This window comes from Pituophis catenifer, unplaced genomic scaffold (assembly GCF_029215685.1).
Source record: "Pituophis catenifer annectens isolate HBS135680 unplaced genomic scaffold, rPitCat1.0.hap2 SCAF_2, whole genome shotgun sequence".
Classification (NCBI taxonomy): Eukaryota; Metazoa; Chordata; class Lepidosauria; order Squamata; family Colubridae; genus Pituophis; species Pituophis catenifer.
Genome location: NW_027256882.1, coordinates 233,274,744 through 233,293,305, shown reverse-complemented (window position 1 = coordinate 233,293,305; position 18,562 = coordinate 233,274,744). Strand labels below are relative to the sequence as shown.

The window sequence follows — 18,562 nt, the reverse complement described above, 5'->3', positions numbered from 1 at the left end:
TTAATAAGGCTATTTCATTCATTCAGATCTCGAATGTCTTCTGCTTGTGTTCCCTTTATTTTTTTGAGCAGTGTAGTATATTTCTTAAAGTATTTAAGATATTTTGAAAGAAACTATAAATATGTAAATTCATACCCAAATAGATTTTGCTACTCACTTTGGTGAAAGTACTGGCGGACTGACAAAAGATCTTAGGGCGTCTTTTACCATGTCTTGCATAAGGTGAGTACCAAACACTTTTTTATTGTCCACAAGGAAAGTGGTCTGAAACAAAGTGCATCTTTGTTACTTTACATGGCTATGAAAATAATTTTTAATCTTTGATTGTACTATTTTCAACTTGCCTGTAACAGTGATCTTGAAAGAACACAGGGTGATTGTTCACTAAACTCACAGAAAAAATCCTAATTTATAAACAAAGTAAAAAAACCATGGTTAATATTTTGTACAAAGATAAAGTCAAACTCTCTTCTTTAGATATAGAATATCTTTGGATATAAAATATCTTCCATCAGCAGAAGAGAATTCCCCACCCGTTTCTCAACAGGACATTTAAGACCTGTCTTTGGGAGCAATTATAAAAAGTACCGTATTTTTCAGACTATAAAACGCACTGGAGTATAAGACACATCTAGATTTCGAAGAGGAAAACAAGAAAAAAAAATAGTTTTTGGCCTCTGTGCGTCCAGTTTTTGCCCTCCCCGGCCCTCAGGAGTACTCTGCAGGTCTCCCAAACCCTCTACGTGTCCTGTTTTCATGAAAAACGGGCCCATTTTTGGCCTCCCAAACCCTCTGCGCATCCCATTTTTGGATGTGTGTGTGTGTGTGTGTGTGTGTTTCAGGAGGCCAAAAACAGGGCCGTATTCGTTCTATAAGACGCACCGACATTTCCACCCACTTTTTTTTGGGGGGGGAAGTGCATTTTATAGTCCAAAAAATACGGTAACTGCAGAATTCTATTGCAATCTTCTATGAAAATTTTTCTTCACTCAGTTTTCTGTTTTTTAAATTGACATATGAAACATGAAATGAGATTTCATTTTAAGTGTAAAAAGCATTCATGAAAAAGTCATTGGAATTATTCAAAGAGGATGCCTTTGTTTCGCAATTAATATATATGTTAAAAGTATTCATACTTACTAGTATGCAATGCAAATTGGTTAAATTGATGACTTCGCATACAGTTTTGATTCGTTCTATAAGTTTTGAAAAATAGTTAACCATTTCTTCTCTTTTAATAATTTTTGCATATCGAGGAAAAGTTGGAGGGAGCAATCTCTGATTAACTAGTGGCTCAAAGCCCATCATTATAGGGTGATCTAAAAAAAGCAATAAAGAATTCAGTTATGATTCTCCATTTAAATTCTCTGTTATATAATAGTTAGCTAATCAATGAACAGTTTATCAATTAAGGAACAACTTTCAAAGTATTAATTTTGTCAGCTAAGCAATTTAAGATTAACCTTATCAAAATTTATTGAATAGCAAAACATTCAAGTACAACATAGGTAATAAGGAGGCAAAATGAAATTTTGTGCATAAGGATCAGTCTTAAGAAAAGTAAGTTCTGAAAATCACACAGAAATACTAATGATTTGTAAAGTCTGAATATACAATGACAGAAAGCTAGAAATCTGAACTTATCCTGTCAAGGAGATAAGAGATTATATTGAAGATACTCTCAGTGAAGATCCCCAGTGAGAAAGGATGAAAGAATGGCTCATAGACAGTCTGGATTTTGCTAAACCATTTTAAGAATTCTATGGCTGATCTCATTGATACACAAAAATGACAATCTTCTTCCAACAGGCTACTAAATATTTCTATTTCTAGAACCTCAAATCTGAAGTACCTCCTTGCACTAATAGAAAGTTTTCAATACGTCGGTGTCTCAAGAAGAATGCCTAACTGAGACGGAAAAGTTTAAAATAACCGTCTTTCCCAGCAAAAGCTAGAGAACATTCCTAAAAATAAATGCTTACCTCCTTTGGTGGTATCATTCTGAGCCTGAATACCATGATGTATTAAGTTGTGAATTGCAGACAGCAAATCAGCAGCCTGAGTCAGCAACTTCTGAGCTTCTGCAACTGCACTAGTCTGTTCAGGAACAAATTTTAAAAGCTTATGTATAATAAAACAACTCCTGTGTTAAGAATTTGTACAAAAAAGAGGAAGCATAATGTATTGGTGTAGAATACTATATTATATCATATCCTTGCTTATGCATGTTAGATCTAAAGATGCATCTCAGTTCTAAAAATTCAAAATCCATCTTACAGTCTTGATTATTGTAAAGTAAAATGACAGCTTTTAAAAATGGGTAGTGGCAACTTGGTAGTTTTAAATTTCTGGGCATTTATATCTCGAAGGACCTCTCATGGACTATAAATGTTAACATGCTTGTAAAGAAGGCACAGAAGAGGCTGTACTTCCTGAGAATGCTCAGGAAGATAAATCTATCTCAGCATCTACATCTGTCCTACTATTGCAGCACCACTGAGAGTGTCCTGACATACGGTATTCTTGCATGGTATAGGAGCAGCTCTGTAGCGGACAAAAAAGCTCTACAGAAAATCATTAAAACTGCCCAGAATATCATCAGACTCCAGCTACCAGCCCTGGATGACATCTTTGAATCTTGCTGTTTGAGAAAGTTGCATAACATTCTCAGAGATTCTTCCCATCCTGCTTACAATCTTTTGGACTGTTGCCTTCTGGCAGCAGATACAGAATAATTAAAACTCGGACCACACGTTTTCTGAATAGTTTTTATCTCAGAGCTATAATTGCACTCAACAATGAACTAAAGGGCCATCATCAGTAAGCTGTTGGACAGCATTACTTGATACATATTTGGGTGGTTTGGGGGGGAATTGTGGTGGGTGGGAGTGTGTTTGGGGATTGTTATGTGTGTTGGACCTGGTCTTTGGGTATTAAGTGAATTTCGTTGTACGGGTATACTGTGTATACATGTACAATGACAATAAAGTTATTATTATTATTATAACATGGCCCCTCATTCCTCTAAGAACTCTACCTACCTACCTCAAAAGGTTGAAATGCTACAATGAACATTATGCAAAAACTGAAATGTCAAGCAATGTCAGCTTAATATCCCATGACATTTCAGCCATGACAAGAGCATTCACATTAACATATAAGAGTGTGCCCTGGGTGCCTGAAATTTTGAATTTTTTGGAGTGTTTTTTGGCACCTAATATTCTCAGCTTATCTGTGAGCATATATGGTAGTTTCTAAATGTTGAAACTCTACATATAACCTGAATGAACATACAAAGAAACAATTAGAGGCAACTAAAATATGTTTAAGAATATTCAATGAATCATACCTCTTTCTTGGTAAAGGCTATTAATACAGTCAGTAATATCCGGGTAAACTTCACTCTGCTGAAAACGGCAAAGCACTGCTGATGCTATTGTAAAATCAAATTCAAAATTAATAATTTTAAAATGTTATATAAGAGAAGTTTCTAGCTTAAACTATGTCTGTTATCTATGCATATAAAAGTTGTGTTGTTACTATAAACACTGAAACAATTTTTTAAAAATAAATTCCCTTCTGGATTAGTTAAAAAGAATATTAGTATAAGAATAGAGTTTTTAAAATTGTACCTTAAATATGATCAAAGTGCATGATTACCAATAAAAGCAATGCCCAATTCAAGTCCTGCCAAAATCAAGACCCAAACAATCTCCCCACCCAGGAATCTTATGATTCTAACCAATTAATCGTTTATCGTTCTCTCTCTCTTTGTGTGTATAGAATACGATCATCCTTACTTCAAGTTCTACTTCTGGATCTCTCTCTTCTCCTTGTCGGCTTCGAGTGCTCTAAAATAAAAGGCATTACAACAATTTAATGAAGCATTATATAACTTCATAATCCAATGTCACATATATGTCATCTTTGTGCAAAAATAAGTTCTATATTACAAAGACTTGGTTAAACTTCTAATTCACCTATGGAATCAGAATCGAAGTACTTATGAAATGTGTATCCATCCCATTCACATGCCTAGCATAACATCTAGACATCCTTTCATAGTTCTAATATTCTGGCTTGATTTACACTTTCATTGGAATGCTGTATTTGTAGACCAAGTCTCTACAATGAACTGCAGTTGAAGTGATGGTGGTCAAAGCTCCTTTCTAGAAGATTAAGACTACCTCCACCCCGTACAGAAGAGTGAATAAAAATAACTGCACCATCTCTTATTATCTTGATATCTTATCAGAATCATCTTATATTCATTCCTATCTGATGAAAGTAATTCAAAAATAAATTTCAGTTAAATGAATGCCTTACATTTTGGGACAAGATCACAGAAATTAAAAATGTAACAAGCCAAAGGCCTACCAATATACCAATTCCTGCCATTCATACTATCTCTGTGCCAAATATATCATACAGCAGGGAATGACTTTTAACATTTTTAAGTATACTCTAACAGTTTTATTGATTCTGTATGTTATACAGTCAAATCGTTCAATATTTTTGAACGATTTGTCCATATTTCATTATACTAGAAATAGCCTTATATACCTAACTTCTGAAATAGCCAACAGAAATACCTTAACTCGCCGTTGCAGGTCATCTTCAACATCCTTTAGCATACCTTTAGCATGGAAAAATATTACTCAGTTCAGCAATATGAATGCTACTGGGAAAAAAATCACTTAGATACAAAAGTTTGAGAACAGGACAAACAGATCCTGGTGTTTTCCAAGACTCTTGGAAAGCTGATTTTGTACTTTAAAAAAAAAACAAAAGACACCATATGTTTTGGTAAAGCATCAGCTGCTTCATTCCTAGCTGTTTTAAACTATACCCCTATTTTTTCTAACACATCTCTGGGGCCAAAGCAATCTAGAAAACTTTTCGGAAAGGACAAGAGGCAAGATTACTTTTAGCCGCCGATCAAAGATGAAGAATTTAATCAATATATTGTACTTCTACTAAGAACAGTACTGAAGACAGGCAATGATACAGATAAAAATAATTAGCTTCAGAAAAAAAACCCTACTACATCTGGCCAGGAATTTGCACCAAATTACTGACTTTGGTTTTCAGTGTGGTCCTAGGCCACCTTGTCTTTAATTCTTTATACTAATTAAGAACTTGGATTTTCAGTTTTTATCCCTATTTCATAGTGCATGCATAAAAACATTTTTTCTTTAGAATCTTACAATTTGTAATACTACTTTGAAACTTAATTGTTTGATTCAGAAAATTTATATAGCCGTGCACTTTTTCAGTGACTCCAGCCAACAAAGAAACACAATATAGAAAAAAATAAAACAAAATAAAATAAAAAAACCCATAATAGTACATACAACTTTCCCTGTTTCCCCTAAAATAAAACATCCCCTGATAATAAGCCCAGTTGGGCTTTTGAGCACATGCGCTAAAATAAGCCTCCCCCCCAAATAAGCCCTCCCTGAAAATATTTAAATGCATGCGCAGCCGGTCCCTTCCATTTCCTCTGGTTAGGGAGACAGAGCTGGAAATCAGGTAAGACGGCAAGAGGAGCCCATCTTGCTCCACGCACCCCAAGGTAATAAGACATCCTTGAAAATAAGGCCAAGCACTTATTTCGGGGTTCAAAAAAATATAAGACAGGGTCTTATTTCACGGTAGACTTTATTCACTCAAACTAACGAATGTCTATATTCTTCCAGAAAAGAGACAATGAATTTGAATTTTACCTGTAACTCGAAGATCTGTCACGCTGTTTGCCATTTTAAATCCGTATGTCATAGACTGAAAATCTTCCTAAACACAAAAGCGGGGTGGGAGGAGTGAAGAGAGTTTTGCAGTCAAAGCATATTTGCCACAAGTAGCAATTTGCTTTACAGAATTTCTGCAAGAAGCATGTTAGCCTGCATTGGTACCACTATTTTCAGAAAACATTTACAAGACACTTGGAAGACAACATTTTAACATTTAAAATTTTAGGAATTAATACTATTCCCACTTCTGTAGGCCTTGCTCCGCAGCACACATTTTATGTATATAGTTTCCTAAACAATACCGTAAACATTGATGAAAAGGGAAGCTTTACTAGTGACTTCAGGCTTAATTTATGAAACTATAGTTTAAATGAACTGTATTTTCCTAATTCAAAAATTACAAGAAATCTTGTTTTCAACTGAAGGAGAAATTTAGTTGTTTTAGACACAAGCCTTTCTTACTTTGATTTGTTCATAATAAATAAATAAAATGGCATATATTTTTAAAGAAAATTTATATGGCCGCCTAACTCACACCCAGATTTTCTTGGTGTTTTCAGTTATTTGAAATACTTCCAACTGAGGAAAGGCAAACCTGTTATAACAGCATTCAGTACAAGAATGAGGGATACATCAAGCACAAAGGAAAAGAGTTTTGCATCTATACATGTAAGCTACCCTACAACTATGGAAGGAGATGTTCCAGAAAGTGTATCTTTAACTGAAAGTTAAAGAAGAAAAAAGCTTATAAACTATAGCAAAAAAAATGTAAAAGCAAAATTAATACCTTGAGAAAGAGCCCACTATAATTAAAAAGACAAAGATACTATGGGATAAGAAATAGGATATAATGGATAAAAACTGTAAGAATAGCCAACTACATCTTGAAGGAATGCAATTTTATTGAAAGAGGGAAACATTAAACCAAGAAGAAACTCACCTCTTCAAATACTGCTGCTTTGTTTACTTTTTCTCTAGCAATATCGCAAATTTTCAGGATACCCAGTGCAAATGCCTTCATAGCAGGATCCTCAATAAAGTCAGGATTATGAATGTAAAGGCAGGTGAATACTGTCTGTGCCAAGGAATGGCCTTCTAGCCACGTTATCTGGAAATATTGAGTAATAAGGAATGTGAAGCCATTTGTGGGGCATCAGAATGTGTGTGTGTGTGTGTGTGTATTATAGAAAAATGTCTTGCTTTGCTATCCACGCAGAACTTTTGAAAATGTTACTCTGAGCCTGGAATATTTTTCACACTCCTGGTATAAATAATGCATGGATATAATAACATGCACAGACACAAACCCCTCTAATTGAGTATCTACTTAAATACCCTATTTAATACTATGATAACGGTTATACCTATGGTGACCCTATTTTCTTGGAAATTACAAAAGATAAACCTGAAAAATCTGAAAAAGGTTCATAAGAATAACAAAAATTAATTATGCATGTTTATAACTTTGCTTTACAAAGGAAAACAGAAGAGTGAAACCAAGAAAATGAAATGAAATGAAATAAATCTAAAGGACAGCTTGCTATCCCTTATATTAAAGGGCATATCATCATTATACTCGTATCACAGAGTAGTCCCCACAGCTTTTGACCAGATTCCATTTACTTTCATTAGGGCCAAGCGGTTGATGATGTTACGGTGCCATGTTCTAGTACAGCCCTGAGAATCCTGCTCTAGTCAGGGCTTTTGTAATATGTGCCATTATCTGAGAGGGAGAAAAAAAAGCCAGATAAATCTCTTCCTATTTCTGTCCAAAATATTGTAGTCTATTGTGCCTTGATATTTCAATTCTATTCATGGGCTGCACTGACATATGGCTATGCTTCTTGGCTCCCTATTATAAAAGAAACTGGTTGCACCCACCCTATGCTATTATCATGAATGGAGAGGAAAAGTTTTTGTAAGTTCAAAACAGGAATTCCACTTTATTAAAGTTGTGTCCAAACACAATGGCTTTAGAAATTATTTGTTTCAGAAAATGCACCAACTTAATTTTCATGCACAATGAAGACTATTTTATCACAAGTAATCTTATCTTTAATAAGAACTACTCTCTAAATCAGGTTTTTAGAGCTACAACCTTGAAAATGAGTTAATAATTTGGACTTATTCAAAATTAAAATATTCTGGTTAGAATCAACAGCACAAACTACTTCAGTTCTACTTTTATTAATCCAAAACCTACTTTATAGGCTTAAAGAAAGAAATTATTTCCACTCATGCAACATTAAAAACATTACATTCTTACCAAGCAGCAAAAGCAAGTGTCCATTATTCCTATCAATTCAGGCAAGGATAAGTCTTTAACTTTAATGGTCCCATCCTTTAAAAGAACAAGGGGGAAAACATGAGGTTTCCATTAGTAATAAGTGAAAGTAAAATTGTGAAGAAATATTTCCATTCACTGTTGCAATTACTAGCTGAGACAAGGGATTTGGTTCTCTCCTGACAGGCAAAACTAACTGACCTATGAAGGAGAATAAAAAGGACAATCTACTACTCTTAGCAGTTTTTCTCATCAGAGTAACTATTGTTATCTAAAGCCTCTAACATATTTTTTGTGATCCCTGGACTTCTCTCCAACGATCTCTCTGAAAACTTGATGTTTCTATTTCCTATTGTTTTAGGGAGGGAAATGTACAAAATCCGAAGCCCTAAAATGGGTGTAATAGGTAAAACCAAACAGAAACCCACTTCCTAAGCCCAGAAAACCCTGCCTCTGCCCACATTCCCCTAGTGTGATCCGGTCATTCATCCTTTGAATCATATGATCCATTATTGTTGTGGCCCGCCAGCTGCCAGCGGAGCTGGTGGCAGACTCGAACGATGAGGAGGTTGGGGAGGAATTTGGGCCAGTCCTGGAGTCTGGGGAAGGCTCTGATGGATGCTCTGCCTCGGAAGCAGAGATAGAGCCAGGGACGTACGACATTCCCAGCTGCCTTCCGAGTCGGAGATAAGTGGGGAAGAAGAACAGCTGGGGCCTGTTCCAGATGTGTTTATCGGCAGAGCTGTCAGGAGAGAACAACTGAGGAACAAGAGTTGACTCGGGAAGAAAGGCACGTGTGGATGCTGAATGGCCCCTCCCTGGCTGGGGAATAAATAGAAGCAAAAGGGGAGTGGTGGTTGCAGGAGACAACAGTCTGTATTTCTTTCAGAAGATTTGCTTATGGTGGTTCGTGCCTCAGAGACTGCTTGCCAGGAATTAATTTACAGCTTTGGGACTGGAAGCTCTCGGCCTGGCAATTATCCAAGGAATGATAAGGTCTGTTACTGCAATTAACCCTTGGAAGGATTATTGCCTGGACTTTTCAGTGTGTGAATGCCATGAATTCACAGTAGCTAAATAAAAGAGGAGTTTTTTGGGACAAGGAGTTGTTTCTTGGTTCTGCTAAGGCTGAGTCAGAACAATCTTTACTCCCCCCAACAAACATAACTACAATCCCCTCCTGCAGGAAGTTGCCTATTCCTGCAGAATATGAATACTGACATTATTTACAATAGGTATTTGAGTTACACTGTTTTTATTTTGCTCGCTTTATTTTCCTGTGTTGTACGACTTTGATTAGGACAGACTAACTCCTGATTACTCTGTAAATCATTCTGAGAATCTCAAGATGTTTTACATTCCTAAATAGTGAGTAATAAGAAATAGAATTCTTTATTGGCCAAGTGTGATTGGACACACAAGGATAATAATACAAAATAATATAAAATAATAAATATAAAATAATATAAGAGAATCCTAGATTAAATGGATTATCCCAATGCCTTTGGAATGGAAACAGCACTGCTGTTGCTCCACTGGATGACTATCAGCACCTGAATGAGTGCAGGGCAATCACACATCCTGCTAAACCTCTCAGCAGCACTCAGTATCGTTCATCATTATTATAGTTCTGAGTGGGTGGATCTAGATAGTGCAATCAAGAAAAAATAGTACTGGCTCCTCCTAGCGGATTGCTACAGAATTTAGTCCATTTTCTACACTCACTTTTTAATTTAAATTTATAGGCTGAACAGCTCTGGTATCAGAGATGCTGTAAATTATCTTTCTTCAAAGCCTGGGATACTGAAGGACTCAATGGGACAAACCCTGCTCAAACTGAAAATCAGAACAGTAGGGGTAAAAATCATTGCTGACTCAAGTGGCCCTAGATAGAGTTATATTCCCTTTATGCAGTGAGTCTACAGTCTGAGGGAACTCGTGGATTCAAGGTTCTGCTTAAATAGCTGATAGCATCTATAGGGGAGACTTTCCTCAGCTTTGTCCCCAGTTTAGGAGACAAAGACTCTGGTCACAATAATTCATGCCTTAATTCCTCCAGTTTTGGTTACCACAAAACATTTTACATGAGCCTATCTTCAAAGATTCAGAGACTACAACTACTGCAGGGTATCTTCAGGATCACATTCAAGCAGAATCTGCCTGTTTTATGCACTCGATTTAGGGAGTTTCAAAGTCCCAATGTTTGAGAGATTAGAAGAGTGGGAGGAAAGAAACAGAGCTTTCCTCTGGCTGTCCTACAATTTTGGACTTATTTGTCACCCAAGGATTAGATGGTTCTCTCACCCACGTATTTAGGAAGATGACAAAGGTCATACTTCTTTGCCTAGCTTTTGAAATCTAATATTTTAGAAGGCTTTTCTAGTTTTTACTTCATTTTTAACTCATAACGCTCTTTCTTATAACTCAAATTTTAATAAAAACTTTTATTGTTGTTCTTTTGAGAATACTTTAAACTTTTGCAGAGTACAATTTATAAAATAAATATAAATATCATCTACCCTCAACAGAATTATTTCATTGGGTGCTTTTTTTTTAAAGATGTTTATGATACGAGAGACATTCTTTAATTAGGATCAAGTTTCAATGTGCATGATTTGCTCTAAACCAGAAAATCAATTCATAATTGTTCAGCATTAACTGCTATAATGTTCTTAAATTGAATATGTTCTCAGAAATCATGTGTTTTTAAATATTATTGGTTGTTTTTTTCCTACTAATCAGTTGAGGGATCTTCAGTGTAGTATAAGGAAGAAAAAGAAGAGGAACTTAAAGTCCTTCATCTCTTTCGTAATGCATGAGATTCACACTTATTACAGTACTAGCTGAATACCCATGTTACGAAACTATGTGATCGGGTTTGATAAATCAACGCTTACAGCTTGAAAATTAATGAGTAGGTATGATCAGACTCTCCTCCCCTTCTCTCCCTCAGCCTTGCCTCACAGAAACCTCCCCTATCCTATCCCCTTCTCTCCCTCAGCCTTGCCCCACAGAAACGTTTCCTATCCTATCCCCTTCTCTCCCTCAGGCTTTCTAGACCCTTCTCTCCCTCAGGCTTGCCCCACAGAAACCTCTCATAGAAACCTATGTTATCCCCTTCTCTCCAGTTATTTTCAAGTTGGGAGGGGGAGTAGAACATCTAACTAATTAGCATTAGAGCGTGTTAATAATAATATAAGAAATACTAATGCTCTGATGGTCATTTCGAAAAATCCTTTCTTAGTGAGCACCTAGAAATCAAGAGGAACATACATGGCAAATTTCAAGTTTGTAGGCTTTATGGTTCTGGAGATTTCGTGATTACGACGTGAGTGGTTTTTGCTTTTATATATATAGATCTGTATTCATATAACAATGAGTTATTTTATGATTCATTAAACAGTTGACACTAAAACTAACCTTGATAGCTTGTTCGAAGTTAAGAACTTTACGATTAACTTGGTTTCCAATCATACCAGCATCCATCTTAGGATCCATCATTTCAATAGCAGACATGGCTTCAAACAGACCAAAACTATGGATGTTTAGAAAAGAGAAATAATTAAGTTGGCATTAGCAACTTAAACAAAAATTAATGCTTATGCAATTTAATGTATCATGCAAACTTAAATATCCATCTTAAAAAGTACATCCAGAATATACTCTTAAGCAAATAGAAATGGAGAATGTGAAAAATTACTAATGAATATTAGCTATTTTTGGTAAAAAAAAAAAAATCTAGGTATTAAATATAGAGCTTGAATATAACTTTTCTTTTCCATAATTTTTATCTTCATCTACTTTTACCATTTTTATAGTAAGAAAGCAGATAATCAGACTCAAATATATTTATGCTAACATAAATGGTCAGCATCCCATACATACATTATACAGTCTGTTAGATGATCCTGTAGCATTTTGAAATGTGCCTCCCTTCTATTTGTTACTGATCATACCCTTAATTGTGAAAACAGGAATACATAGAGAAAAGTTTACTGATTATTGTACTTAGGGCAAATAATCTCTCTCTAAACTTAATATTAAGCAAAGCTACCCACTTCCATTAAAAAAAATAACTTTTAGTAGTATTATCATCCTATTTATACTGGTTTGGGTTCAAATTCATAAGATTCATTGAAGTTAATGGGATAAGTTAGTCATAACCGGATTTAACACAGTACGTTCATAACTTTTTTTGTAACTTCTAATACAGATATCCTAAATCAAGAAGCACATTTCAAAAAATAATCCCAACAACCCCAAGCCATTAACATTAATAAAAATGCCAGTTTTGCCTCAGCAAGGATTCATATGAAAATCTAATACCAACTAGTTCAATGAAATTAACTACAAAGTCCAATGTTTAAATGACTAATGTATTAAAATAAAAAATAAAATGATGTAATAGAATTGAGTTTCTATAATACGCTTTCAAAAATCACTGAGTCTATTTTTTATAACAGATGAAAAAAATTGATTTTATCTAAAAATATATTTCAAGCTTTAACAGATTTTTTCCCCAAACATTATCAAAACAAATAGAGAATATTGCCTAATTTCAAACATTTTATATAGAATTTAAGTTTGATTTAAGATGTACAGGTGAAACTCGAAAAATTAGAAGATCGTGCAAAAGTTCATTTATTTCAGTAATGCAACTTAAAAGGTGAAACTAATAGAGATAGACTCATTTACATGCAAAGCGAGATAGTTCAAGCCTTGATTTGTCATAATTTTGATGATTATGGCTTACAGCTCATGAAAACCCCAAATTCACAATCTCAGAAAATTAGAAAATTGTGAAAAGGTTCAATATTCTAGGCTCAAAGTGTCCCACTCTAATCAGCTAATTAAGCCATAACACCTGCAAAGGGTTCCTGAGCCTTTAAATGGTCTCTCAGTCTGGTTCAGTAGGAATCACAATCATGGGAAAGACTGCTGACCTGACAGTTGGGTAGAAAACCATCATTGACACCCTCCATAAGGATGGAAAGCCTCAAAAGGTAATTGCAAAAGAAGTTGGATGTTCCCAAAGTGCTGTATCAAAGCACATTAATAGAAAGTTATGTGGAAGGGAAAAGTGTGGAAGAAAAAGGTGCACAAGCAGCAAGGATGACCGCAGCCTGGAGAGGATTGTCAGGAAAAGGCCATTCAAAAGTGTTGGGGACTTTCACAAGGAGTGGACTGAGGCTGGAGTCAGTGCATCAAGAGCCACCACACAGACGGATCCTGGACATGGGCTTCAAATGTCATATTCCTCGTCAAGCCGCTCCTGAACAACAAACAACGTCAGAAGCGTCTTACCTGGGCTAAAGACAAAAAGAAGTGGTCTGTTGCTCAGTGGTCCAAAGTCTTCTTTTCTGATGAGACCAACTTTTGCATCTCATTTGGAAACCAAGGACCCAGAGTCTGGAGGAAGAATGGAGAGGCACACACTGCAAGATGCTTGAAGTCCAGTGTGAAGTTTCCACTGTCTGTGTTGATTTGGGGAGCCATGTCATCTGCTGGTGTTGGTCCACTGTGCTTCATTAAGTCCAGGGTCAACGCAGCCGTTTACCAGGAGATTTTGGAGCACTTCATGCTTCCTTCCCCAGACGAGCTTTATGGGAATGCTGACTTCATTTTCTAGCAGGACTTGGTGCCTGCCCACACTGCCAAAAGTACCAAACCTGGTTCAATGACCATGGGATTACTGTGCTTGATTGGCCAGCAAACTCGCCTGACCTGAACCCCATAATCTATGGGGCATTGCCAAGAGAAAGATGAGAGACATGAGACCGAACAATGCAGAAGAGCTGAAGGCCGCTATTGAAGCATCCTGGTCTTCCGTAACACCTCAGCAGTGCCACAGGCTGATAGCATCCATGCCATGCCGCATTGAGGCAGTAATTGATGCAAAAGGGGCCCAAACCAAGTACTAAGTACATATGCATGCTTATATTTTTCAGAGGTCCGATATGTACAATCCTTGTTTTATTGATTTCATGTAATATTCTAATTTTCTGAGATTGTCAATTTGGGGTTTTCATGAGCTGTAAGTCATAATCATCAAAAATATGACAAATCAAGGCTTGAACTATCTCGCTTTACATGTAATGAGTCTATCTCATTAATTAGTTTCACCTTTTAAGTTGCATTACTGAAATAAATGAACTTTTGCACAATATTCTAATTTTTCGAGTTTCACCTGTATATTTTTACAGTAATACAGATTTTAATTGTCTGTACTATTCATATACTGATATATACTTTTATACCCAACATGTCAGAATGTACCACTGAAATGAGGGAAGGATCTATCAAGCATTTGTTTCACATCTGAATATACATATATATATCAATAAATAACAAATATAAACTTCCGTTCTTATGATAAACTCACAGTTTGTCATGAAGCAATTCTCCTAACTTCAATTCTAAAAAAGAATTACAAATGAGTTAATTAGAAAACATTCCAAATGGTTTTTTTTCCATATACATCATATAATCAAAAATAAATTCACACAGTGAAAGTATATATTTATACAGGTAATCCTTGATTTATAACCAGTTGCTTAACAACCATGTGAAGTTACAACCAACCTTCAAAAGCTACTTATGACCTGGTTTCAAAGTTTCAACAACTGCTTCCCCACCTGTGGTCTGATGACCAAATTTGGGGCACTTGGCAATCGGCCTGCATTTATGGCCATTTGCAGTGCCCTGCAGTCACAAGACATCGATTTACAACAGGTTTGCTGGAAACTGCAGTTTACTTCCAGCAAAAATGGTCCCATTGCGAATAGGTTTGCTTTATGACCATAGCCTTTGTTTTACGATTGCCGCCAAAAAAGGATGTAAAATCAGATCAGTCATGTGACTCCCCCTTTATAATTGTCAGAACTAATGACTATAATTATCAGGCTTTATTATGGTTGTAATTCATGGACTACCTGTACCAAAACTTCATCATAGGCCTATCAGGAGTCTACTTTTGCATTATTGAAATATCAGGAAGCCCAACTGCTTTAGGAGAGTCAGTTTGGTGTAATGTTAAGGCATTAGAGTAAAAAACAGGTGACAGTGAGTTCTAGCTCTGCCCTAGGCATGAAGTTGGTTGGCTGATCTTGGCCCAGTCACTCTCACTCAGTCCTTGGAAGAAGACAATGACAAGCCACTTCTGAAAAATGTTGCCAAGAATACTGCAAGGACTTGTCCAGGCAGTTGCCAGGAGTCAATTCTAACTTGAAGATACAAAATAAAACAAAAAACTTGCTTAGACAGCAGATTTTATGAGACCTGGGAAGCCTCCTTCCGCCTCCAAATCTCTATCACTTGAACACCTGCTTAGAATGCTGGGATGGGCCTTAGGAACAGAGTGAAGGCTCTGAAAAGATGCACTCCAGAAATGTTCAGTCACTATGAAAAATTCCCAGAAAGAAAAAAAAAAAAACTGGGAAGTTTTCAAAAGTGGGAAAATGTTCAATATTTCATTTTCATGATACTAGCTGTGGAGAAGGAGATACAAGACACAAAAGGGTTGTGCCATCTGATGCCGTTAGTGAACTGAATTTTGACAATTCAGGGCAATCCAAACTATTTGATGCTTTCAAGTATCAAGAACCACCACACCACCACAGTATTTCAAGAAAGGAGCCTGGTGGCGCAGTGGACTAAGTGCTGTTAAAGTAGCACTTAGTTGCCAGCTGCCTGCAATTACTGCAAGTTCAAATCTCACCAGGCTCAAGGTTGACTCAGCCTTCCATCCTTTCGAGGTAGGTAAAATGAGGACCTGGATTGTGGGGGCAATAAGCTGACTTTGTATAAAAAAGAACACCGCTTGGGGGGGGCAAAAGCCCTACTAAGCAGGTATATACAAAAGTATGAAGGCTATTGCTTAATGCATTGTAAGCCGCCCTGAGTCTCTGGAGAAGGGTGGCATATAAATTGAACTAATAAATAAATAAATAATACCGCTCAATTCTTTCCAGAAAAATCTTTGGTTATATATTGCAAATTTTCTCATAATACTCTCTCACAATTCCTGTTTATGTTTAGAAGCATCATCTAAACCCCGTATTCAGCATGACTTACCTTTACAGCAATCTTCAAAATCCTGGGTGATGTCTATCCAGCTTGTGTTACCCTTTTCCATCTTCTCAGCTATATTCATCTCCCATCCTGAATCATCATCATCTACAGCAGCTTTCATAACCATGGCCTTAAACCTGCACAGATGTTAGGACATTTAAAAAATTAATCCTGGAAACTCTAGCAGTCTAGCCAAAGGACAGTGGACGCGTTCTTAATTCAATTTTCTGCATTTATTCAGGTAGTCCTCGACTTACGATCACAATTGAGCCCAAAATTTGTTAAGCGGGACATTTGTTTAAGTGAGTTTTGCTCCATTTTACAACCTTTCTTGTTAAGTGAATCACTGCAGTTGATAAGTTAGTAACTCGGTTATTAAGTGAATCCGGCTTCCTGGTCAGAAGGTCGCAAAAGGGGATCACATGACCCCGGGACGCTGCAATGGTGGTATGAACCAGTTGCCAATCATCTGAATTTTGATCACATGAGCAGGGGAATGCTGCAAAGGTCGTAACTGTGAAAAAAACGGTCATAAGTCTCTTTTTTCACTGCCATTGCAACTTTGAACGGTCACTAAATGAACTGTTATAAGTCGAAGACTACCAGTACATTGGACTGACCCCCACCAGCTGGGTCACCACACCTCGCTTCTGATTCAGAGTATCCAGAAAGCAGAGCCAGAGACTTTAAAACACTCCGATCTAGTAAGTTTTTAAAGCCTATCGCTGTGCTGGGAGCGGGCGAGGCTAGTTGGGGCAAACCTCTTTGTGCCCCACCAATACCCAAATCGGCGAGGTGCCCGATCAAAACCCCAAACAGGGGCAAGCACGATATCCCTCGATCCCAGAGAGAGCAAGGAAGAATTCCTCAGCAAACCGAGTCTAGGGACTCGGCCTCTCACCTGCCTGTCCACTGGAGATGGTGGCCACCCTGGAATGCTGCTTCTCAACCCCGCAACTGCTATTTCTCTAGCCGGCAGCGCGTGACGCGGGGTGGGGAGGAGAAGAAAGGTGGGCGTCGCTTACTCGGTCTCCTACGAGCCTCTGCCCTCCGGTCTCGCGCAGCCGGCTGCAGAAAACACACACACATACACACAACTACTTCCCTTTCCCTTCCCCAGCGTAAACCATACAGCTGCAGCGCAGGCAGAATCCCCCCGCTACCGCGCTTGCGCAGAAATTCTATTTTCTTGAGGAACCCCGGATGAAAGGACTCTAGTCCGGGGTCTGTAGAACCGTGTTTTTCCATAGAGATAAAAAGAAGAGAAGGAGCCGCAGAATACAGACCGGATTTCCTGTCGCGGTTCTTTGTTGGAACTCTCGCTCCTCTGAATGGTAACCGCGGTCGGCAGTGCTGAGTTTTCAAACTCAGATCTCTATTTCTTTTCTTTTTTTTTTCTTTTTGTCTATACTTGTCCGAGTGTCTAGATTTTTTTCATTTTAAAATGTAATGTACTGTACATTTTTCTATGCATTGTATTCTATGTATTAAGTAGGTAAAATAATGAAGTTTAAAACTGATCTTTTGCGGATTTTGTTTGCTTTTTAAAAATGCGTGTAGAATCTTAAATCATTTTTTAGAAAATCACGCCAGCAACTTTTTGAATTGCTTAGAGGAAAATTGGGCTTTTAGTGTAATAGTTTCGAAATACCAAGTTTCGCCGTTCTTTTCAACAAACCAACTCAGAAAATAGAGAAATTCTCGGGTTTTCCCCCAACTGAATCTTTATGCCTGCGCAAAAGTCATATTTCAAATCTGCAGTCTATGCATCACTGCATTATCTAATTTAATTATGAGAGCCCTGCTCATAATTAAACAGGTTTTTTTCCCATATTGTAAGTTGCAGCCTGTGGGAATTTTGCTTTTTTTTTTTTTTTTGCATGATGTGTGCGACCCTATGGCTAATTGATCCCTGATTTACTTACCTCGGTTCTCACAATTCCTTGTATTAAAAAAAGGTACTTTGGCTGGTTTTACCCAGCTGTCTACATTTATTCTTGTGTTGTAAAAACTCAGCCCGGGTTTAGTTAATGGCCTTATATATTATCCACATTTGGAAAACAGTAAACTCTGTGTAAAGAGTTTTGGTGTTTTCTAAGCTTGGTTGTTTGTCTGCAGATGTTTCATTATCTGATTAGTAACATCAGTGCTCATCAGCGTTTTCCTCTCAACTATGAATGGGGATGAAAGTGAAGCAGTCGAGCTTCTAATGTAATCCAGAACTGTTATATTTATTTTGCAGGTGTGGGGGTGTTAGTAGCAGAGAAAATAATATGGCAACCCAGTAATTAAATCTAGTATAGTCATTAAATCATAGAGGATGAAACTGAAAAAGATAGCTTAAGATACAGGCTGGTTCTGATTTTTCTTTGCTTCTAACCATACATCCACATACTTAACTTAAATGCAATTGGCTGATTTGTGCCCTATTATATAATACAAACATAACCAACTGTGA

At 36.9% G+C, this 18,562-nt stretch overlaps 1 protein-coding gene across 2 annotated transcripts in view; it reads right to left on the bottom strand.

Moving 5' to 3' along the window:
• Positions 1 to 17,250, bottom strand: part of NAA35 (N-alpha-acetyltransferase 35, NatC auxiliary subunit) — a 31,926-nt gene extending 14,676 nt beyond the window's left edge. Inside the window, exons 1-14 of one of the 2 annotated variants that reach the window (XM_070935632.1) lie at positions 17,006 to 17,250; positions 16,108 to 16,241; positions 14,417 to 14,450; positions 11,455 to 11,569; positions 8,017 to 8,091; positions 6,691 to 6,858; positions 5,727 to 5,793; positions 4,593 to 4,636; positions 3,801 to 3,851; positions 3,350 to 3,433; positions 1,983 to 2,097; positions 1,141 to 1,319; positions 345 to 404; positions 158 to 264 (exon numbers count right to left, since the gene is read on the bottom strand). In XM_070935632.1, coding sequence (XP_070791733.1) covers positions 158 to 264; positions 345 to 404; positions 1,141 to 1,319; positions 1,983 to 2,097; positions 3,350 to 3,433; positions 3,801 to 3,851; positions 4,593 to 4,636; positions 5,727 to 5,793; positions 6,691 to 6,858; positions 8,017 to 8,091; positions 11,455 to 11,569; positions 14,417 to 14,450; positions 16,108 to 16,231 — 1,223 coding nt within the window. In that variant the 5' untranslated portion in view covers positions 16,232 to 16,241; positions 17,006 to 17,250. The remainder of the gene's footprint in view (positions 1 to 157; positions 265 to 344; positions 405 to 1,140; positions 1,320 to 1,982; positions 2,098 to 3,349; positions 3,434 to 3,800; positions 3,852 to 4,592; positions 4,637 to 5,726; positions 5,794 to 6,690; positions 6,859 to 8,016; positions 8,092 to 11,454; positions 11,570 to 14,416; positions 14,451 to 16,107; positions 16,242 to 17,005) is intronic. The other variant, XM_070935633.1, reaches the window with a different exon arrangement.
• Between the last annotated feature and the right edge of the window lie 1,312 nt (positions 17,251 to 18,562).